At 44.1% G+C, this 23,812-nt stretch overlaps 1 protein-coding gene across 3 annotated transcripts in view; it reads left to right on the plus strand.

Moving 5' to 3' along the window:
* Window positions 1-21,268, plus strand: part of ISOC2 (isochorismatase domain containing 2) — a 45,329-nt gene extending 24,061 nt beyond the window's left edge. For all 3 annotated transcript variants that reach the window (XM_040424392.1, XM_040424379.1, XM_040424387.1), the window contains exons 3-6: window positions 2,779-2,991; window positions 12,322-12,392; window positions 14,814-14,931; window positions 21,141-21,268. In XM_040424392.1, coding sequence (XP_040280326.1) covers window positions 2,779-2,991; window positions 12,322-12,392; window positions 14,814-14,931; window positions 21,141-21,221 — 483 coding nt within the window. In that variant the 3' untranslated portion in view covers window positions 21,222-21,268. The remainder of the gene's footprint in view (window positions 1-2,778; window positions 2,992-12,321; window positions 12,393-14,813; window positions 14,932-21,140) is intronic.
* Window positions 21,269-23,812: the final 2,544 nt, after the last annotated feature.

Below are 23,812 nucleotides of genomic sequence, written 5' to 3' on the forward strand. Positions count from 1 at the left end.
GCAGGATGTAATCGGACTTGTCTACAGATGCAGATAGCAGTACAGCAGGATGTAATCGGACTTGTCTACAGATGCAGATAGCAGTACAGCAGGATGTAATCGGACTTGTCTACAGATGCAGATAGCAGTGCAGCAGGATGTAATCGGACTTGTCTACAGATGCAGATAGCAGTGCAGCAGGATGTAATCGGACTTGTCTACAGATGCAGATAGCAGTGCAGCAGGATGTAATCGGACTTGTCTACAGATGCAGATAGCAGTGCAGCAGGATGTACTCGGACTTGTCTACAGATGCAGATAGCAGTGCAGCAGGATGTAATCGGACTTGTCTACAGATGCAGATAGCAGTGCAGCAGGATGTACTCGGACTTGTCTACAGATGCAGATAGCAGTACAGCAGGATGTAATCAGACTTGTCTACAGATGCAGATTCAGAATGGAAAATCTGACCAAGGGCTCATGCACACGACCGTATGGATTTTGCGGTCTGCAAAAAAACAGATCCACAAAAAATACGGATGACGTCTGTGCGCATTCAGTATTTTGCAGAACGGAACAGCTGGCCCCTAATATGACAGTACTACCCTTGTACGTAATACGGACAATAATAGGACATGTTCTATTTTTTTGCGGAACGGAAATACGGACATACGGAAACGGAATGCACGCGGAATAATTTCAAGGTTTTTTTGCCGACCCATTGAAATGAATGTTTCCGCATACTATACGCAAAAAAACGTAACGGACATGGAAAGAAAATAATACGTTCGTGTGCATGAGCCCCAAGACTCATGCTGGATTTACACGTCCCAATGTTTGGATTGATTATGCAGGAATGAACATTCCTACCCGCAAATCACTCGTTCATGCGGACTCCGAAATTGTTGTTTCTGGGCAGCAGATTGTGCCGTCTAAACAGAGATCTGCTGCCCAGAAACAATAAATCTGTATGAGGAAGAACGATCACAGTGATCATCGCTTGTCCTCCTACTGTGGAGGTGATCGCTGTGTGTAACTGACGAGCAGGTAATTGTCGGGATGGAACGCCTCCTTCCAGACTCCTCGGTGCAGTGCGAATGTCTATAGCAGGGGTAGGCAACCTCCTGCACTCCAGCTGTTGTGAAACTACAACTCCCAGCATGCATAATTGCTCTGCTCTTCTAAGAACTCACATAGAAATGAATGGAGCATGCTGAGAATTGTAGTGCTGAAGGTTGCTGATCCCTGGTCTATAGGGTTGCTATCGCACAGTCTTGTGAAAGAGATGGTTGAAATCAAATGCGCTCACCGGGAGCGGGCAGTTCCGAGAACAGCCCCCGGGGGCCTTCATTGGGCTGTTCTCGGAAACTGCCTGCTCCCGGTGACCGCATTTGATTTCAGACCTGCTCGCGGCACAGGTAAGGGCTTACCTGTGCATCGCCGGACGGGTGAGTCAAGATGGCAGCTCGCATGTGTTCGTTGGCGAACACTGCAAACTGACCATCGCTGGTTGTGGAATCCCCAGAAAGAAAATCAAGAAAATCGTGCTATAAGTAACAAGAAGGGATGAGCGAATAGACTTCATCCAAAATCGATTCGCATAAAACTTTGTTAGAATACTGTACAGAGCGAGCGCTCCGTACAGTATTAGAACGTATTGGCTCCGATGAGCCAAAGTTATTACTTCGCTAAGTCTCGCAAGACTACAGATAATAACTTTGTAAATAAATTTCTACGTCCATTTCAGTGAGCAGGACAGAGAATTTAGAAAAAGAGCAAACAGCAGGTGGCGCTGTACAGATAGATTCCAGTGAATAACTCTGTGGCTGTAATACATTTTAATTACAAGCAATTACAAATGTGTTCAGATCCAGGTGCTGGTTTGAAAGCTGTAGAATATTTTTTGTGGGATAACCCCTTTGTTGTTATTTTTGTCATATTGGATGCCACAACCAAACTGAAGGATGTTAATATTTCTGTAGTCAAATACCAAATACAGGCTGACCATACACATTAGGTAAGCGTTCGCCAAACCCGCCAAATTTGGCGGGGCCATTAGACCATCTAATGTGTGTTATGGGGGATCCCTTGAATCTCCCCCAGTAGCAGATGTTAGGGGGAAGAGATAATGGCCAGGCAGCTGGATTTCAACATGCCCAATCCTTCTGCTGAGCCCAACTTGCATGTGTATGAAGTTGGCTTGGCTGAACAAGCTAGTTAAAGGGGTATTCCCACCTTCAGTTTTCATACTTACCTTCGTCCAGCGCGACGTTCACTTCCTGGATTCTGCGGTGCTTGATTGACGTCTTCTCCCGGCCAGGCCGCGCTTGCGCATTAGACTGAAGTTTTTCTCCCGGCAAGGCCTCACAATGTCCTCAACGCGCACGCCGCCGCCGCGCATGGTGACTTATTCCTGGCCTATATAGTACAGAGCCGACGTGCGGGTTCGCGGCTCTGTACTATACTGGCCAGGAAGAAATCATCATGGCGCGTGCGCGTTCAGGACATTGCGCGGCCCGGCGGGATTCGACAGGAGAGGTGGTCGTAACCAGGGGAGGCGAAAGACAACAATCAGGTAAGAGGGGACTTATTTTCTCAAAAAGGGTGGGAATTGGGTAAAAAATGTATTTAGAAAAATGATCACTGTCAAATCATTAAGAAATTTAACAGTAATCATTGTGATGGGAATACACCTTTAATTACTGTGGCTAGCCACATTTTACATTTTTGGTGAAAAAGTCGCACTTACAGTCAAAACTTATGTAAGCGATACATATTGTCTCTCTCTTTCCTTTGCAGACTGCGAAGATATTGGAAATCCCAGTCGTTGTCACCGAGCAGTACCCCAAAGGCCTTGGTCTCACTGTGCCCGAACTTGGAGCTGATGGTATCAAAAAATATTCTAAGACGTGTTTCAGTATGCTGACTCCAGACGTGGAGAAGGAGCTCCAGTCCATCCCTGAGCGGCAGTCTGTTATATTATGTGGCATCGAGACCCATGCGTGCATCATGGTATTTATACTGCGTGTGGTATAGTGTGTGTGTATAGTGTAATATAGTGTTATATAGTGTATGTATAGTGTTTTATAGTGTGTGTATAGTGTAATATAGTGTTATATAGTGTGTGTATAATGTTATATAGTGTGTGTATGATGTTATATAGTGTGTGTATAGTGTAATATAGTGTGTGTATAGTGTTATATAGTGTGTGTGTAATGTTATATAGTGTGTGTATAGTGTTATATAGTGTGTGTGTATAGTGTTATATAGTGTGTGTATGATGTTATATAGTGTATGTATAGTGTTATATAGTGTGTGTATGATGTTATATAGTGTATGTATAGTGTTATATAGTGTGTGTATAATGTTATATAGTGTGTGTATAGTGTTATATAGTGTGTGTATAGTGTTATATAGTATGTGTATGATGTTATATAGTGTATGTATAGTGTTATATAGTGTATGTATAGTGTTATATAGTGTGTGTATGATGTTATATAGTGTATGTATAGTGTTATATAGTGTGTGTATGATGTTATATAGTGTGTGTATAGTGTTATATAGTGTGTGTATAATGTTATATAGTGTGTGTGTATAGTGTTATATAGTGTGTGTATAGTGTTATATAGTGTGTGTATAGTGTTATATAGTGTGTGTATAGTGTTATATAGTGTGTGTATAGTGTTATATAGTGTGTGTATAGTGTTATATAGTGTATGTATAGTGTGTGTATAGTCATATATAGTGTTATATAGTGTGTATAGTGTTATATAGTGTGTGTATAGTGTTATATAGTGTGTGTATAGTGTTATATAGTGTATGTATAGTGTGTGTATAGTCATATATAGTGTGTATAATGTTATATAGTGTGTGTATAGTGTTATATAGTGTGTGTATAGTGTTATATAGTGTGTGTATAGTGTTATATAGTGTATGTATAGTGTGTGTATAGTGTTATATAGTGTGTGTATAGTGTTATATAGTGTGTGTATAGTGTTATATAGTGTGTGTATAGTGTTATATAGTGTATGTATAGTGTGTGTGTATAGTCATATATAGTGTTATATAGTGTGTATAATGTTATATAGTGTGTGTATAGTGTTATATAGGGTGTGTATGATGTTATATAGTGTGTGTATAGTGTTATATAGTGTGTGTATAGTGTTATATAGTGTGTGTATAGTGTTATATAGTGTGTGTATAGTGTTATATAGTGTATGTATAGTGTGTGTATAGTCATATATAGTGTTATATAGTGTGTATAATGTTATATAGTGTGTGTATAGTGTTATATAGGGTGTGTATGATGTTATATAGTGTGTGTATAATGTTATATAGTGTGTGTATAGTGTTATATAGTGTGTGTATAGTGTTATATAGTGTGTGTATAGTGTTATATAGTGTGTGTATAGTGTGTGTATAGTCATATATAGTGTGTATAATGTTATATAGTGTGTGTATAGTGTTATATAGTGTGTGTATAGTGTTATATAGTGTGTGTATAGTGTTGTATAGTGTGTATAGTGTTATATAGTGTGTGTATAGTGTTATATAGTGTGTGTATAGTGTTATATAGTGTGTGTGTATAGTGTATGTATAGTGTTATATAGTGTGTGTATAGTGTTATATAGTGTGTGTATAGTGTTATATAGTGTGTGTATAGTGTTGTATAGTGTGTATAGTGTTATATAGTGTGTGTATAGTGTTATATAGTGTGTGTATAGTGTTATATAGTGTGTGTGTATAGTGTATGTATAGTGTTATATAGTGTGTGTATAGTGTTATATAGTGTATGTATAGTGTTATATAGTGTGTGTATAGTGTTATATAGTGTGTGTATAGTGTTATATAGTGTGTGTATGATGTTATATACACTGCGTGCAGAATTATTAGGCAAATGAGTATTTTGACCACATCATCCTCTTTATGCATGTTGTCTTACTCCAAGCTGTATAGGCTCGAAAGCCTACTACCAATTAAGCATATTAGGTGATGTGCATCTCTGTAATGAGAAGGGGTGTGGTCTAATGACATCAACACCCTATATCAGGTGTGCATAATTATTAGGCAACTTCCTTTCCTTTGGCAAAATGGGTCAAAAGAAGGACTTGACAGGCTCAGAAAAGTCAAAAATAGTGAGATATCTTGCAGAGGGATGCAGCACTCTTAAAATTGCAAAGCTTCTGAAGCGTGATCATCGAACAATCAAGCGTTTCATTCAAAATAGTCAACAGGGTCGCAAGAAGCGTGTGGAAAAACCAAGGCGCAAAATAACTGCCCATGAACTGAGAAAAGTCAAGCGTGCAGCTGCCAAGATGCCACTTGCCACCAGTTTGGCCATATTTCAGAGCTGCAACATCACTGGAGTGCCCAAAAGCACAAGGTGTGCAATACTCAGAGACATGGCCAAGGTAAGAAAGGCTGAAAGACGACCACCACTGAACAAGACACACAAGCTGAAACGTCAAGACTGGGCCAAGAAATATCTCAAGACTGATTTTTCTAAGGTTTTATGGACTGATGAAATGAGAGTGAGTCTTGATGGGCCAGATGGAGGGGCCCGTGGCTGGATTGGTAAAGGGCAGAGAGCTCCAGTCCGACTCAGACGCCAGCAAGGTGGAGGTGGAGTACTGGTTTGGGCTGGTATCATCAAAGATGAGCTTGTGGGGCCTTTTCGGGTTGAGGATGGAGTCAAGCTCAACTCCCAGTCCTACTGCCAGTTTCTGGAAGACACCTTCTTCAAGCAGTGGTACAGGAAGAAGTCTGCATCCTTCAAGAAAAACATGATTTTCATGCAGGACAATGCTCCATCACACGCGTCCAAGTACTCCACAGCGTGGCTGGCAAGAAAGGGTATAAAAGAAGAAAATCTAATGACATGGCCTCCTTGTTCACCTGATCTGAACCCCATTGAGAACCTGTGGTCCATCATCAAATGTGAGATTTACAAGGAGGGAAAACAGTACACCTCTCTGAACAGTGTCTGGGAGGCTGTGGTTGCTGCTGCACGCAATGTTGATGGTGAACAGATCAAAACACTGACAGAATCCATGGATGGCAGGCTTTTGAGTGTCCTTGCAAAGAAAGGTGGCTATATTGGTCACTGATTTGCTTTTGTTTTGTTTTTGAATGTCAGAAATGTATATTTGTGAATATTGAGATGTTATATTGGTTTCACTGGTAAAAATAAATAATTGAAATGGGTATATATTTGTTTTTTGTTAAGTTGCCTAATAATTATGCACAGTAATAGTCACCTGCACACACAGATATCCCCCTAAAATAGCTAAAACTAAAAACAAACTAAAAACTACTTCCAAAAATATTCAGCTTTGATATTAATGAGTTTTTTGGGTTCATTGAGAACATGGTTGTTGTTCAATAATCAAATTAATCCTCAAAAATACAACTTGCCTAATAATTCTGCACTCCCTGTAGTGTGTGTATAGTGTTATATAGTGTGTGTATAGTGTGTGTATAGTGTTATATAGTGTGTATAGTGTGTGTATAGTGTTATATAGTGTGTGTATAGTGTGTGTATAGTGTTATATAGTGTATGTATAGTGTGTGTATAGTCATATATAGTGTTATATAGTGTGTATAATGTTATATAGTGTGTGTATAGTGTTATATAGTGTGTGTATAGTGTGTGTATAGTGTTATATAGTGTATGTATAGTGTGTGTATAGTCATATATAGTGTGTATAATGTTATATAGTGTGTGTATAGTGTTATATAGTGTGTGTATAGTGTGTGTATAGTGTTGTATAGTGTATGTATAGTGTTATATAGTGTGTGTATAATGTTATATAGTGTGTGTATAGTGTTATATAGTGTGTGTATAATGTTATATAGTGTGTGTGTATAGTGTTATATAGTGTGTGTATAGTGTATGTATAGTGTTATATAGTGTGTGTATAATGTTATATAGTGTGTGTATAGTGTTATATAGTGTGTGTATAGTGTTATATAGTGTGTGTATAGTGTTATATAGTGTGTGTATAGTGTTATATAGTGTGTGTATAATGTTATATAGTGTGTGTATAATGTTATATAGTGTGTGTGTATAGTGTTATATAGTGTGTGTATAATGTTATATAGTGTGTGTGTATAGTGTTATATAGTGTGTGTATGATGTTATATAGTGTATGTATAGTCATATATAGTGTTATATAGTGTGTGTATAGTGTTATATAGTGTGTGTATAGTGTTATATAGTGTGTGTATAGTGTTATATAGTGTGTGTATAGTGTTATATAGTGTATGTATAGTGTTATATAGTGTGTATGATGTTATATAGTGTGTGTATAGTGTTATATATTGTGTGTATGATGTTATATAGTGTATGTATAGTGTTATATAGTGTGTGTATAGTCATATATAGTGTTATATAGTGTGTGTATAATGTTATATAGTGTGTGTATGATGTTATATAGTGTATGTATAGTGTTATGTATTGTGTGTATGATGTTATATAGTGTGTGTATAGTGTTATATAGTGTATGTATAGTGTTATATAGTGTGTATGATGTTATATAGTGTGTGTATAGTGTTATATATTGTGTGTATGATGTTATATAGTGTATGTATAGTGTTATATAGTGTGTGTATAGTCATATATAGTGTTATATAGTGTGTGTATAATGTTATATAGTGTATGTATAGTGTTATGTATTGTGTGTATGATGTTATATAGTGTGTGTATAATGGGGGTGTGTATAATATTATATAGTGTATGTATTATATAGTGTGTGTATGATGTTAGTATTGTTATGTACAGTGTGTTATACCATCACATCGAGCCTTAAAGAGTCACCGCAGGCACCAGTGAAAGGCCCGTACATGACAATGGGCTCAGTACATTATGGCCACATAAATAATGTATGAGTCACAGATGAATCCTGCCAGGCGTAAGTGCAGATGGCGGTATGCTCAGACCGGCAGTTCGGTGACCGCGGTAATGAAAATATGTGCAGCAAATAAGTACAGAGCCGCGGAACTGCAGGGTGTTTTATCACCAACCGATCTGGGCCCAGGGGCGGCCATGGTCTCTCTGGATTCCTTTCCAGAAACATTTACACGTCTGTGTGATAGGGGTGGTCTCACCTCGCACATTGCTGTCATCAGTCATGGCATAACCCATTTAAAGGGGTTCTCTCACCTCGAACAATATGCCGTCAATGTCAGATAAGTGAAAATCAGACATTGTATAGTAGTACATGACACTCTCTGACAAAGCTAGTAACATGGATACAGACCTACCCCAATTCATTGCTCCAGTTTCTCCACTAGATTCTCTCCATGCTGGCTACTCAGGGACATGTCCTTTCTGCTGCAGCTTTTGCCCTATCTCAGCTTGGGGGCATGTCCTTTCTGCTACAGCACTTTCCCTATCACAACTCAGGAGGTGTTTCCTTTCTGCTGCAGTTCACTTTTTTCTTTATCGCAGCTCAGGGGGCTTATCGCAGCTCTCTCCTTATCACAGCTCAGGGTGTGTGCCCTTTCTTCTGCAGCTCTCTCCTTATCACAGCTCAGGGTGTGTGCTCTTTCTTCTGCATCTCTCTCCCTATCACAGCTCAGGGTGTGTGCCTTTTCTTCTGCAGCTCTCTCCCTATCACAGCTCAGGGGGTGTGCCCTTTCTTCTGCAACTCTCTCCCTATCACAGCAGGGGGTGTGCCCTTTCTTCTGCAGCTCTCTCCCTATCACAGCAGGGTGTGTGCCCTTTCTTCTGCAGCTCTCTCCCTATCAAATCTCAGGGTGTTTGCTCTGTCTTCTGCCGCTCTCTCCCTATCACAGCTCAGGGTGTGTGCCCTTTCTTCTGCAGCTCTCTCCCTATCACAGCTCAGGGTGTGTGCCCTTTCGCCTGCAGCTCTCTCCCTATCACAGCTCAGGGTGTGTGCCCTTTCTTCTGCAGCTCTCTCCCTATCACAGCTCAGGGTGTGTGCCCTTTCTTCTGCCGCACTCTCCCTATCACACCAGGGTGTGTGCCCTGTCTTCTGCAGCTCTCTCCCTATCACAGCTCAGGGGGTGTACCCTTTCTTCTGCAACTCTCTCCCTATCACAGCAGGGGGTGTGCCCTTTCTTCTGCAGCTCTCTCCCTATCACAGCAGGGTGTGTGCCCTTTCTTCTGCAGCTCTTTCCCTATCACAGCTCAGGGTGTGTGCCCTTTCTTCTGCAGCTCTCTCCCTATCACAGATCAGGGTGTGTGCCCTTTCTTCTGCAGCTCTCTCCCTATCACAGATCAGGGTGTGTGCCCTTTCTTCTGCAGCTCTCTCCCTCTCACAGCTCAGGGTGTGTGCCCTTTCTTCTGCCGCTCTCTCCCTATCACGGCTCAGGGTGTGTGCCCTTTCTTCTGCCGCTCTCTCCCTTTCACGGCTCATGGTGTGTGCCCTTTCTTCTGCAGCTCTCTCCCTATCACGGCTCAGGGTGTGTGCCCTTTCTTCTGCAGCTCTCTCCCTATCACGGCTCAGGGTGTGTGCCCTTTCTTCTGCCGCTCTCTCCCTATCACAGCTCAGGGTGTGTGCCCTTTCTTCTGCAGCTCTCTCCCTATCACAGCTCAGGGTGTGTGCCCTTTCTTCTGCCGCTCTCTCCCTATCACAGCTCAGGGTGTGTGCCCTTTCTTCTGCAGCTCTCTCCCTATCACAGCTCAGGGTGTGTGCCCTTTCTTCTGCAGCTCTCTCCCTATCACAGCTCAGGGTGTGTGCCCTTTCTTCTGCCGCTCTCTCCCTATCACAGCTCAGGGTGTGTGCCTTTTCTTCTGCAGCTCTCTCCCTATCACAGCTCAGGGGGTGTGCCCTTTCTTCTGCCGCTCTCTCCCCATCACGGCTCAGGGTGTGTGCCCTTTCTTCTGCCGCTCTCTCCCTTTCACGGCTCATGGTGTGTGCCCTTTCTTCTGCAGCTCTCTCCCTATCACGGCTCAGGGTGTGTGCCCTTTCTTCTGCAGCTCTCTCCCTATCACGGCTCAGGGTGTGTGCCCTTTCTTCTGCCGCTCTCTCCCTATCACAGCTCAGGGTGTGTGCCCTTTCTTCTGCAGATCTCTCCCTATCACAGCTCAGGGTGTGTGCCCTTTCTTCTGCCGCTCTCTCCCCATCACGGCTCAGGGTGTGTGCCCTTTCTTCTGCAGCTCTCTCCCTATCACAGCTCAGGGTGTGTGCCCTTTCTTCTGCAGCTCTCTCCCTATCACAGCTCAGGGTGTGTGCCCTTTCTTCTGCCGCACTCTCCCTATCACACCAGGGTGTGTGCCCTGTCTTCTGCAGCTCTCTCCCTATCACAGCTCAGGGGGTGTACCCTTTCTTCTGCAACTCTCTCCCTATCACAGCAGGGGGTGTGCCCTTTCTTCTGCAGCTCTCTCCCTATCACAGCAGGGTGTGTGCCCTTTCTTCTGCAGCTCTTTCCCTATCACAGCTCAGGGTGTGTGCCCTTTCTTCTGCAGCTCTCTCCCTATCACAGATCAGGGTGTGTGCCCTTTTTTCTGCAGCTCTCTCCCTATCACAGATCAGGGTGTGTGCCCTTTCTTCTGCAGCTCTCTCCCTCTCACAGCTCAGGGTGTGTGCCCTTTCTTCTGCCGCTCTCTCCCTATCACGGCTCAGGGTGTGTGCCCTTTCTTCTGCCGCTCTCTCCCTTTCACGGCTCATGGTGTGTGCCCTTTCTTCTGCAGCTCTCTCCCTATCACGGCTCAGGGTGTGTGCCCTTTCTTCTGCAGCTCTCTCCCTATCACGGCTCAGGGTGTGTGCCCTTTCTTCTGCCGCTCTCTCCCTATCACAGCTCAGGGTGTGTGCCCTTTCTTCTGCAGCTCTCTCCCTATCACAGCTCAGGGTGTGTGCCCTTTCTTCTGCCGCTCTCTCCCTATCACAGCTCAGGGTGTGTGCCCTTTCTTCTGCAGCTCTCTCCCTATCACAGCTCAGGGTGTGTGCCCTTTCTTCTGCAGCTCTCTCCCTATCACAGCTCAGGGTGTGTGCCCTTTCTTCTGCCGCTCTCTCCCTATCACAGCTCAGGGTGTGTGCCTTTTCTTCTGCAGCTCTCTCCCTATCACAGCTCAGGGGGTGTGCCCTTTCTTCTGCCGCTCTCTCCCCATCACGGCTCAGGGTGTGTGCCCTTTCTTCTGCCGCTCTCTCCCTTTCACGGCTCATGGTGTGTGCCCTTTCTTCTGCAGCTCTCTCCCTATCACGGCTCAGGGTGTGTGCCCTTTCTTCTGCCGCTCTCTCCCTATCACAGCTCAGGGTGTGTGCCCTTTCTTCTGCAGCTCTCTCCCTATCACAGCTCAGGGTGTGTGCCTTTTCTTCTGCAGCTCTCTCCCTATCACAGCTCAGGGGGTGTGCCCTTTCTTCTGCCGCTCTCTCCCTATCACAGCTCAGGGTGTGTGCCTTTTCTTCTGCAGCTCTCTCCCTATCACAGCTCAGGGGGTGTGCCCTTTCTTCTGCCGCTCTCTCCCCATCACGGCTCAGGGTGTGTGCCCTTTCTTCTGCAGCTCTCTCCCTATCACAGCTCAGGGTGTGTGCCTTTTCTTCTGCAGCTCTCTCCCTATCACAGCTCAGGGGGTGTGCCCTTTCTTCTGCCGCTCTCTCCCTATCACAGCTCAGGGTGTGTGCTCTTTCTTCTGCCGCTCTCTCCCTATCACAGCTCAGGGTGTGTGCCCTTTCTTTTGCAGCTCTCTCCCTATCACAGCTCAGGGGGTGTGCCCTTTCTTCTGCAGCTCTCGCCCTATCACAGCTCAGGGTGTGTTCCCTTTCTTCTGCCGCTCTCTCCCTATCACAGCAGGGGGTGTGTCCTTTCTACTGCAGCTCTCTCCCTTTAACTCTCACAGTTTCTAGCGGTAGCAATGGCTGGGGGTAGTTGAAAAACGCTGGTCTTGGTAAATGTCCCACATAGAGCATTTAGTGTAGATCGGGGATCAGCAACCCTCGACGCTCCAGCTGTTCTAAAACTACAACTCCCAGAATCATCCTTTTTCTTCTGTGGGAGTTATAAGAACAGCCAAGTAAGCGTGCCTGCTGGGAGTTATAGTTTCACAACAGATGGAGTGTCGAAAGTTGCCGATCCCTGGTAGGCAACTTCCACACTGGAAATCCACACTGCAATGCATGCTAGTGGGGTGAAAACATTCACTGCAAACCTGCATGACTCTTAGAGTTTGCAGCATGCTCTTTGCTATTGCATATTTATCGATGGATCCCATTGACTTATAGTGGAGAGATAGAATAAAGCAGTACGGTATGTCAGCGTGTGAAGAGAGCCATAAGTAAATTACTCTGGCTGAAAAGGGAGCTGTCACCCCTCCTGAACTTGGTCCTGAACTTGGTCCAAAACAATATTGTTGATTTTGAAATGTTTTTTTCTTTACAGAGCACCACACTGGACCTGCTCAATAAAGGCTTCAATGTCCATGTTGTAGCTGATGCTTGTTCTTCCCGAAGGTAATGCTCGTGTACCGCAAATTGCGGATCCGCAAAACACGGATGGCGCCCGTGTGCGTTCCGCAATTTGCGAAACGACGCGGACAGCCATTAATATAACTGCCTATTCTTGTCCGCAAAACGGACAAGACTTAGGACAGGTTATATCTTTTTTGCGGACCACGGAACGGAGCAACGGATGCGGACAGCATACAGAGTGCTGTCCGCATCTTTTGCGGCCCCATTAAAGTGAATGGGCCGGCATCCAAGCCGCAAATACTGCGGCTCGGATGCGGACCAAAACAACGGTCGTGTGCATGAGGCCTAAGGCTGAGTTAAACACTTCAGTTATTTGGTCAGTTATTTCCATCAGTTATAATGAGCCAAAACCAGGTGCGAGTCAGAAGCACGGAACAGGTGCAGATCTTTCCATTACACCTGATATAAATATGGAAATAACTGACCGAATAACTGAAGTGTGAACTTGGCCTTACCTGTTACCTGCCTTATCGTTATGTAATCGTATTAATGAAAGTCACAAGCTCCTTGTCATTAAAGGGTCACTGAGCTTTCATAGAGACATATCAAAATGTTTCATCGTTGAGGGCCTGAGTGTTGACACCCCCAACAATTTTTAGGCTCCATTCACACGTCCGCAAATGGGTCCGCATCCGTTCCGCAATTTTGCGGACTGGGTGCGGACCCATTCATTTTCTATAGGGACGGAATGGATGCGGACAGCACACAGTGTGCTGTCAGCAACCGCATTTGCGGAGCGCGGCCCCGATCTTCAGGTCCTTAGCTCTGCAAAAGATAGAACATGTCCTATTCTTGTCCGCAGCTTGCGGACAAGAATAGGCATTTCTATAGGGGTGCCGGGCGGGTGTGTTGCGGATCTGCAATTTGCGGGTCCGCAACACACCACAGACGTGTGAATGGAGCCTTAGAATGAGGACAGAGAAACACTCGCATATAGGCCTCTCTCTCCTCGCTGCAGGAGACGGGCTCGTTAGAAGTCTGTTGGTCCGTCTCAATTCTGTCTCCTGCAGTGTGAGGAGAGAGTGCGATATGTGAGCGCCTCTCACTCCTCATTCTACGGATCATGGGGCTCTGAGCGCTCAGACCCCCACCAATCAAAACTATTGATATGTCGCTATAACATATCCAAAGTTATTGGTAATTTCAGTGACCCCTTGAAAAGAATGTCTAGATAAAAATAAATAAAAAGTGGCAGAATGTCATGGCTGACAAACTGCAAAGATCTATCTATCTATCTATCTATCCTAATATCTATAATCTATCTATCTATCTATCATCTGTCTATCTCAGCTGAAGAATTTAAAGTCTATGAACACCTTTAAAATATTTTTTTCATGATTGCATTTTACTCATTTTGAGCTAAAAAAATGTTCAGCCATTTTTGAGTTACAAGGGTTAAAAATCAGTCTGTTTGCAAGCTGTCATTTTGTTTTTTCTTTGAATCCTGTCACCTGGCAGCTCAAGTGTACCTCTGTGATCTTCTGACCTCAAACGCTCATTACAGCTCAATTCTTATCAGACTGATAAGAATATGGCTTAAATAAGTGTTTATGAGGTCAGGGGATTAGAGATAAGAACTACACAGGAGCCGCCAGATGACAGACTTATTTTTAACCCTTCTCTCTAAAAAACGGCTGAACATTTTTAATAAATACCAATTGAAAAAATGTATTTGTAGCCCAGAATGAGTAAAGTGCAATCATAAACAATGCCCCTGAAGGTGTCCATAGCCCCTTCTCTGACTGTCAGTTTTCTGATAATTCTGCCGTGATCTGAGATCTTCCAGTTGTAACTTGACTGATGAAACAAAAAGCATGCAATGGTAAATTCCTTGGCGACTATATTTTGAAGCATGCAGTGATGTCTCTATATGGCCAATGTTAATCGAGCAGGAGAGCTCGGGCATCCCCTTTAGGCCTCATGCACACGACCATTCCGTTTTTCGCGGTCCGCGGATCCGCAAAAAACGGAAGCCGCCCGTGTTGCCTTCCGCAATTTACGGAACGGGAGCCGGCAATATAAATGCCTATTCTTGTCCGCAAAGCGTGGACAAGTATAGAACATGTTATATTTTTTTTAGCGTGGCCACGGATGCGGACAGCACACAGTGCTGTCCGCATCTTTTGCGGCCCCATTGAAGTGAATTGGTCCGCATCCGAGCCGCCAAAACGGCGGCTCGGATGCGGACCCAAACAACGGTCGTGTGCATGAAGCCTTAAGAACACGAATGCAGAAAACAATGAAATAAGTCTAAATGGACAGAAAAGTAAATTGCGAAACTTTCTATATGGATTGAAATGATCACTTATGATAAAGAACAGTTAGGATTTCTCTGTAATAGGCTTTAATGTCAGTTTACATTTTGGGAAGTAACGTCATTTAAAGGGATCATTCTTCCATTAGTCAGGTAGACCGCCTAGTAGCTCTTTCCAGAATGAAGCAGAGTGGAGCGTTTCTAACCACCGGTGAAGGAGTCATCTTACAGTTACTACAGGATGCGGCTCATCCGAAATTCAGAGAGGTAAGCTTCCTTCATTTCATCGTAGAATACACACACACGTCGCTTACTAAAGTATTCATCCTTGTCTCTCCTATATGCGCTGCATTTGCTGAAGATATTCCACATTTTGAACATGTGTGAAATTTTGCATTATCGCCTGTCAGAATTGCTGCCCTGGTGGCCATTTGTTAGGCCCCTGACTGTTATGGAAATCCTTTGTCACCTCACTATTGCTTTGTGTGTTGCTGCGGTTTCTATTAACCACAGCAGTAAAGGAGTTAAAATGCCTCAACTCAATCGTATGAAAGTAGCGTATCGTCCTACACCGTGGCAGCAAAGGGGATTTCCCATCTCAGACATTGATGGCATATCGCTGAGATATGCCACCAATGTCAAATAGTTGGGGGTCCCACCACTGGGACCTGCCCCCATCTCCAGAACCAGCTGGCTCCCACCTGTGGACCCACTCCTATCTCCAGAACCAGCTGGCTCCCACCTGTGGACCCACTCCTATCTCCAGAACCGGCTGGCTTCCACCTCTGGCACCCGCTCCTATCTCCAGAACCGGCTGGCTTCCACCTCTGGCACCCGCTCCTATCTCTAGAAACGGCGAACTGAGACCTTCTCCTATCTCCACTTCTGGGACCCGCTACTATCTCCCAAACCAGCTGGCTCCCACCTCTGGGACCTTCAACTATCTCCAGAACCAGCTGGCTCCCAACTCTGGGACCCGCTCCTCTCTCCAGGACGGGGGCCCCAAAATGAAGGAGAGCACATTGCAAACGCGCCCTTCTCAGTTTTTTTAAACAGACTTTTCTATGCACCTCTTGAGTGATGGATTGACTGGAGCTGAGTGATGGTCTGATGATACAGTGAGCTGAACAATATTTTTCTCTTAGGTCGTGTTCACACTGAGGGTTTTTGCCATGGATTTCCAACCACCTCCCATTGTTTTCAATGGCAGTCCACTCCGCTATTCACAGGGCCACGCATTATTTAAATGTGGTTTTCTAGGTTGTGCCAAGAATGGACATGTCCATTCCTGGCGTGTTCACCACATGAAATTGTGGTGGGAGTCTGCTTGCAGTTTAGCTTCTTTCAATGGGGCTAAACCGCGAGCAGTTTCCGCAGCACAGAAAATACTCTGGACTTTTACCATGTCAAAATCTGCCGTGTGAACACAGCCTTATGGGTGTACTGTTGGCAAATCCCTACCATGACTAGTTGTCACCTTTCTTTCAAACCCTTCTGTGGTCGCTGCCAACAAGACAGGATTGTAACATTAACTGTACACTCCAGAAATCAGTAGAAACCAGTCCAAAATATTAATATTGAGCAAATTTCCCAAAATTTGTTTCTGTCCCAAGTCAATCGAATCGTCCATCAGATTCCATTTGGTATGCCTTCTGCTCTGTATTCTGCTGGTGGACGCCATTTTGATGCAGGACAAATTTTCAAAGTTTCAGATTCACATGAATTAGATTTTTTTTTATTTGATTCATGTAGAATCGATTCGCTCACCTTTAAGGCCTTGTGAAACTAAGAGTTTACATTCATCGCTTGGACTTTTTGTAACATCTAAGAAATACTGTACAGTCGTGGCCAAAAATTTATTTATTTTTTTTTTTTTATATTTTTATTTTTCATCAACAAAACATACAAAACATTCAGAGTATACATCTCTGAACACAGACTGACAATATGAGAGCAAAAGAAAATTTAAACGCAAACATAAGGGCATACAGTGGTGGCCAAAAGTTTTGAGAATGACATAAATATTGGAAATTGGAAAAGTTGCTGCTTAAGTTTTTATAATAGCAATTTGCATATACTCCAGAATGTTATGAAGAGTGATCAGATGAATTGTATAGTCTTTCTTTGCCATAAAAATTAACTTAATCCCAAAAAAACCTTTCCACTGCATTTCATTGCTGTCATTAAAGGACCTGCTGAGATCATTTCAGTAATCGTCTTGTTAACGCAGGTGAGAATGTTGACGAGCACAAGGCTGGAGATCATTATGTCAGGCTGATTGGGTTAAAATGGCAGACTTGACATGTTAAAAGGAGGGTGATGCTTGAAATCATTGTTCTTCCATTGTTAACCATGGTGACCTGCAAAGAAATGCGTGCAGCCATCATTGCGTTGCATGAAAATGGCTTCACAGGCAAGGATATTGTGGCTACTAAGATTGCACCTCAATCAACAATTTATAGGATCATCAAGAACTTAAAGGAAAGAGGTTCAATTCTTGTTAAGAAGGCTTCAGGGCGTCCAAGAAAGTCCAGCAAGCGCCAGGATTGACTCCTAAAGAGGATTCAGCTGCGGGATCGGAGTGCCACCAGTGCAGAGCTTGCTCAGGAATGGCAGCAGGCAGGTGTGAGCGCATCTGCACGCACAGTGAGGCGAAGTCTTTTGGAAGATGGCCTGGTGTCAAGAAGGGCAGCAAAGAAGCCACTTCTCTCCAAAAAAAACATCAGGGACAGATTGATCTTCTGCAGAAAGTATGGTGAATGGACTGCTGAGGACTGGGGCAAAGTCATATTCTCCGATGAAGCCTCTTTCCGATTTTTGGGGGATCTGGAAAAAGGCTTGTCCGGAGAAGAAAAGGTGAGCGCTACCACCAGTCCTGTGTCATGCCAACAGTAAAGCATCCTGAGACCATTCATGTGTGGGGTTGCTTCTCATCCAAGGGAGTGGGCTCACTCACAATTTTGCCCAAAAACACAGCCATGAATAAAGAATGGTACCAAAACACCCTCCAACAGCAACTTCTTCCAACAATCCAACAACAGTTTGGTGAAGAACAATGCATTTTCCAGCACGATGGAGGACCGTGCCATAAGGCAAAAGTGATAACTAAGTGGCTCAGGGACCAAAACGTTGACATTTTGGGTCCATGGCCTGGAAACTCCCCAGATCTTAATCCCATTGAGAACTTGTGGTCAATCCTCAAGAGGCGGGTGGACAAACAAAAACCCACTAATTCTGACAAACTCCAAGAAGTGATTATGAAAGAATGGGTTGCTATCAGTCAGGAATTGGCCCAGAAGTTGATTGCAATTCGACTGGGCATGCTCTCAGAGGTCCTGAAAAAGAAGGGCCAACACTGCAAATACTGACTCTTTGCATAAATGTCATGTAATTGTCGATAAAAGCCTTTGAAACGTATGAAGTGCGTGTAATTATATTTCACTACATCACAGAAACAACTGAAACAAAGATCTAAAAGCAGTTTAGCAGCAAACTTTGTGAAAACTAATATTTGTGTCATTCTCAAAACTTTTGGCCACGACTGTATACAGAACTAGTGCCTATGAGGTTATTATTAAACAGAGCACTCCGCCTTCAGTAGGACACCACAACACAGCTATTTCAGATTAATTCCACCTGAATAACAATTTCACAAATTGCAGCTCAAGTATTTACACTCCTCTATCACCTGATTTTGGTGAGAAAAACATTTTTCTAATAGGTCTTCATTAAAAAATGTTGTACAGTTTTCACTCTGCAGCCTGCCTGTTTTCACATACATTGCAGGCTGCTCGGTCCCACTCAGCGCTGAATCCGTCTCATTCTGTAGACCCTCTCTCTGGTCTTCTTGGTGCTCATAAATACTTTCTTCCATACTATTTGCCCGGAGTCTATGTGTCCCCGTATATCTGGCTGCTGTAAAGCTCATTTTTAAGGCAGGATGATGGATTTGTTGCGGTTCTGTAACTGTCCTGATCACTAGCTACAAAGACTTAGAAGGAACATTCCCAGTTGATGCAGCTGAAAGTTACGAGCAGGCTGAAGTAGATGGCCGTTTGTCCCAGAGTCCTGGAGCTTTTGGCTATTCCCTCTGTCTATAACCCACACTACATATTTTTCCAGATGCCCCCTAAACCTTGTAGACCCTGGCATCTGCCCAAGGTTTCCTGGTTCTGCTGAAAGACCTGTGCGCTGGAAAAATTTAATCTGTGGCAATGCAGGGGGTTGAAGTTTCGTACCATTCAGGTTAGGCATGCAGGTACAGTTGTGTTCAAAATTATTCAACCCCCAATGCTTTAAAGGGTTTTAGGGAATGTAGTGTACATTTGTAATTGTGTTCAGAATGAAATCTTACAAGGACTTTTTAAAGAACCAAATGCAACTAAAATGACCAATTGTTTTTGTAATACAGTATTAAATGTTTATTTTGTGATTTCTTCATTGACACAATTATTCAACCCCTTAAAGACTACCACTCTTAAGAACAGAGGTTCATTCAAGTGTTTTCGATCAGGTATTGAAAACACCTCTGGATGTCAAGGAGCAGCAATCAAGCATAATAAGCACCAATTAGGCAGATTTAAAAGGACTGGGATACTCAGCTCCTTCTAGACATTTACTGGTGTGTTTACAAACATGGTGAAGTCAAGAGAATGGTCCAGGAAGACAAGAAAAGAGGTGATTTCTCTTCACAGGAAGGGCAATGGCTATAAGAAGATTGCAAAGATGTTAAACATACCAAGAGACACCATAGGAAGCATCATTCGCAAATTCAAGGCAAAGGGCACTGTTGAAACGCTACCTGGTCGTGGCAGAAAGAAGATGCTGACTTTGACTGCTGTGCGCTACCTGAAGCGCAAAGTGGAGAAAAGTCCCCGTGTGACTGCTGAGGAACTGAAAAAAGATTTGTCAGATGTGGGTACTGAAGTTTCAGCTCAGACAATAAGGCGCACACTGCGTAATGAAGGCCTCCATGCCAGAACTCCCAGGCGCACCCTTTGCTGTCTCCAAAGAATAAGAAGAGTCGACTGCAGTATGCCAAAAGTCATGTGGACAAACCACAAAAGTTTTGGGATAGTGTTCTGTGGACTGATGAAACAAAATTAGAACTGTTTGGGCCCATGGATCAACGCTATGTTTGGAGGAGGAAGAACAAGGCCTATGAAGAAAAGAACACCTTGCCTACTGTGAAGCATGGCGGGGGGTCAATCATGCTTTGGGGCTGTTTTGCCTCTACAGGTACAGGGAAGCTTCAGCGTGTGCAAGGTGCCATGAATTCTCTTCAGTACCAGGAGATATTGGATGAAAATGTGATGCAGTCCGTCACAAACCTGAGGCTTGGGAGACGTTGGACCTTTCAACAGGACAATGATCCCAAGCATACCTCCACTAGAGCATGGTTGCAGATTAAAGGCTGGAACATTTTGAAGTGGCCATCGCAGTCACCAGACTTAAATCCGATTGAGAACCTCTGGTGGGACTTAAAGAAAGCAGTTGCAGCGCGCAAGCCTAAGAATGTGACTGAACTGGAGGCTTTTGCCCATGAAGAATGGGCGAAGATACCCGTAGATCGCTGCAAGACACTTGTGTCAAGCTATGCTTCACGTTTAAAAGCTGTTATAACTGGAAAAGGATGTTGTACTAAGTACTAAGATTGAATGTCACTTGGGGGTTGAATAAAACTGATAATGATGTGAGCACAGAAAAGACATTTGTGGTTATTTCATTATAAATGTTATGTTATATTTGTCTGACTTACAAGTGCCTCTTTGATTTAATTGTAAACTAGATGACTGAAATGATCAAAATCAATGTCAAACTGGCCAAAACACTCAATTTCAGTGGGGGTTGAATAATTTTGAACACAACTGTAGATAGAACGAGGGAAACACTGAGCATTGCAGCCCCTTCAAACATCTGATTGGCATGGGTGCCGAGAGTCAGACCCCCTCCAATCTATTGTTGAGGGCCTACCCATCCATTGCTGGAAAACCTCTTTAATCGAATGATGTTGGAAGTCTTTAATGTGAAATAGTTTTTACAGTTTTTTCTTTTGACTAATTATTAAAGGGGTTGTGCCAAGTATTCAAGTTATCCCCTATCCACAGGATACAAGATAACTACCTGATCAGTGGGGGTCCAACCACTGGGACCTCCACCAAACCTGAGGTCAGACCCATATCAGCCTCAGATCAGACCCCCATCAGGGATCCCCTGTTCCCATCCTGATGGAGCACCAGGCTGAGCTTGGTGCTCCATTCATCCTCCGTCGGACTGGTAGAAATAGACGATCGCTCACCCTTTTGCTCCATCAGGACAGGACCATGAGTTTGGTGGGGGTTCCATCAATCAGCCCCCCACTGATCAGGTAGGTAGATCATTATAGGGGATAACTTTCACACTTGGCATGGTCCCTTTAATGAGGACTCTTTAATTTCTCTCCATCACCCACATGAACTTTTCTTTGTGTCGTCCAGGTCCAGAAGATTATTAAGGATCCTGCTCCTGACAGTGGACTTGTGGCCCTGTTTCACAGCCAGAATCCCCTCTTTACATGAAGATGTCCATGTTGTTGCCAGTTGTTTCAGAGAACAATGTGAATGTATAAACAACAATACTATCAAGGGAGCTCACCAGTATACAGCTCAGCCTGCTCTACCACCTAGCTATTATACTGGAAATATGTACTTAATGGCTGGCTTGAATAAACAAATAAAAAAGGAAACAATATATATATAAATGGATATGTGTGTTTTATATATATCGTTTCCTATTTTATTTGTTTAGTCAAGCCAGCCATTCATTACATATTTTCAGAACAATGTGAATGTAGCAAGAAGCCTATTTCAACAAATCCAATAAGATACTGTCTCATGAAAATGCTCTGTATGATTATATTTGTGTCTGGGCATGCAATAAATCATCTCTTTTCCCTGGAGAGCTGGTGGTCTTCCCAAGGGTCTCAGAACCATAATCTGTGGTTTCCAGCTGCTTATCCATCCCCCTGGGCTATTTGATAGTTTCAGGGAACCCATCTTTCCTTTCTTGCTATTTCATTATGCAAAGAGGTATCTCCCAAGAAAGAGAACCATCTCACCATCGCCAACTATTGGAAGTGGCTCACTAGGAGTCAAAATCTAACTTTTCAACAACCCATGGGATTTGACAAGGGAATATAGCCAGACCAGATTTCCATCTGTGGTAGGGTGTTTTAGGGTGCTTGCCCCTCATCAGTATATAGTAGGATTCTAGCTGGCTTGATGCGATGCCATGGATGTGACTTATGTTGCTATTTCATTGTAAGGCTGTGTTCACATCACGTTTCAGCCTTCTGTTTGAGGTATATACTGTGGGCATGTCCGAGCATATACCTCAGTAGGAAGGCCACTGTGTAGACGTATAATGGCATATGTTGTCCATAGGCTTTGATGTAAAAACAATGTAACTCACAATATCCGTATTTTTCAGACATTAAGATGCACTTTTTACCCTGAAAAGGCAGTGCGTCTTATAGTCCAAATGCTAATGACCGCTCCATTATAGAAGTGGTCATCTGCATGCGGGAGGCGCTGGGAGCGATGAGGGAAGCGCTGCACCAACTCTACTCACCCTCCCTGGTCTTCTTTTGTGCTCCGCTCTGAATCAGGACATAGTGCTTGTAGGCTCGCACTATGACCTGATGCGACGTCAGGTCACAGTGCAGCGCAGACCGGAAGAAGAGCAGGGAGCAGTGAGTGGCAGTGTCATCCAGAGCAAGCGAGGAAACTGTATTTAGTTATTTTTTTAAAGTCTCATGGGGGTCTGACCTGACACTGACGAGGGTCTGATCTGAGGCTGATGGAAATTGAAGGGTCTGATCTCAGGCTGATGGAGGCTTGGGGGGCTGATCTGAGGCTTGGGGGCTGATCTGAGGTTGAGGGGTCTGAGGCTGAGGAAGCTTGGGAGTCTGTGGGTCTGATCAGAGGCTGATGGGGGTCTGATCTGGGACAAATGGGGGTCTGATCTAAGGGTGAAGGGGGTCTGATTTAAGGCTGAAGGGGTCTGATCTGAGGCTGATAGGGGTCTGATCTGAGGCTCATGGAGCTTTGGGGGTCTGATTTCTGGGTCTGATGAAGAATGGGGTTCTGATTTTGGGGTCTGATGAAGATTGGGGGTCTGATCTGAATTCTAATGAAAAATATATATTTTTTTATTTTCCTCCTCCAAATCCTAAGTGCGTCTAAATCCTAAGTCCGAAAAATACGTTATGTATAAATATATATATATATATATATATAAATTTTAGGAAGATGCAGGGGTCCGTCATTGATGGAAGGTACGTGTCACCGAGGTTCCTGGCCTCGGTGAGATAAGAAGCAGTAATTTTGTGTGTCAGCGGCAGCTAGTGCTCGCTGACACTGTTGTACTTAGTATGGCTATAAAGCCAATCCGGGCCGGTTCTTATTGGGAGCAGCCAAAGAGCAAGGTGGGTGGCTGTTCCCCACGTCCAGGCCAGGTTTTGGGCTGGGATTTAAAAACCCAGCCAGCAGCTCAGCTGGGTGTGGTGTGATTCTCCAAGTGATACTGGAGCTGTGGAATCTGTTTTTGGAGCTGAGGAGACCCGCCAGGCTGAGAGCTGCATGAGAGCAGCCTGCTGTGGACTGCCAGGTGATTTGTGGAATCTTGCTGTGTGAATTAACACCAAGACCCTGTAAAGTGTTGTTTTTTCTTTTCTGCTTGTTTTGGTGTGAATAAACACTGAACTTTTGTTTTTCAACCGTGGTCTTGCCTCTGTGTTGCGTCCGCTTACCCTGCCTACCAGAGCAAATCCCTACAATTGGTGGCTTGGAGCGGGCAAGCGCAGTGAGGCTGGCGTGAACGCCGAAGTATTTTTGGTTTGCATTTTTGGGCACGGTTGTATGTCATTTATTAAACCAGCTAAATTCAAACCTGTGGCTCACGACAAAATGGAGGCTGTTGTGAAGGCCCTCATGGAGGCTAATTTGAAGCAGCGAGAGACCAACCTGCAGCAGCGAGAGGCTAACCAGCAGCAGCAAGAGACCAACCAGTTGCTGCTACAACACGTTATGGCTTTGCAAACAGCGTGAGCAACCCCAAGCGTCCATGATGCCCGGAAAGCAGTCCGTGCAGCGATCCCTAAGATGACACC

This window comes from Bufo bufo, chromosome 1 (genome assembly GCF_905171765.1).
Source record: "Bufo bufo chromosome 1, aBufBuf1.1, whole genome shotgun sequence".
In the NCBI taxonomy this organism is placed as follows: Eukaryota; Metazoa; Chordata; class Amphibia; order Anura; family Bufonidae; genus Bufo; species Bufo bufo.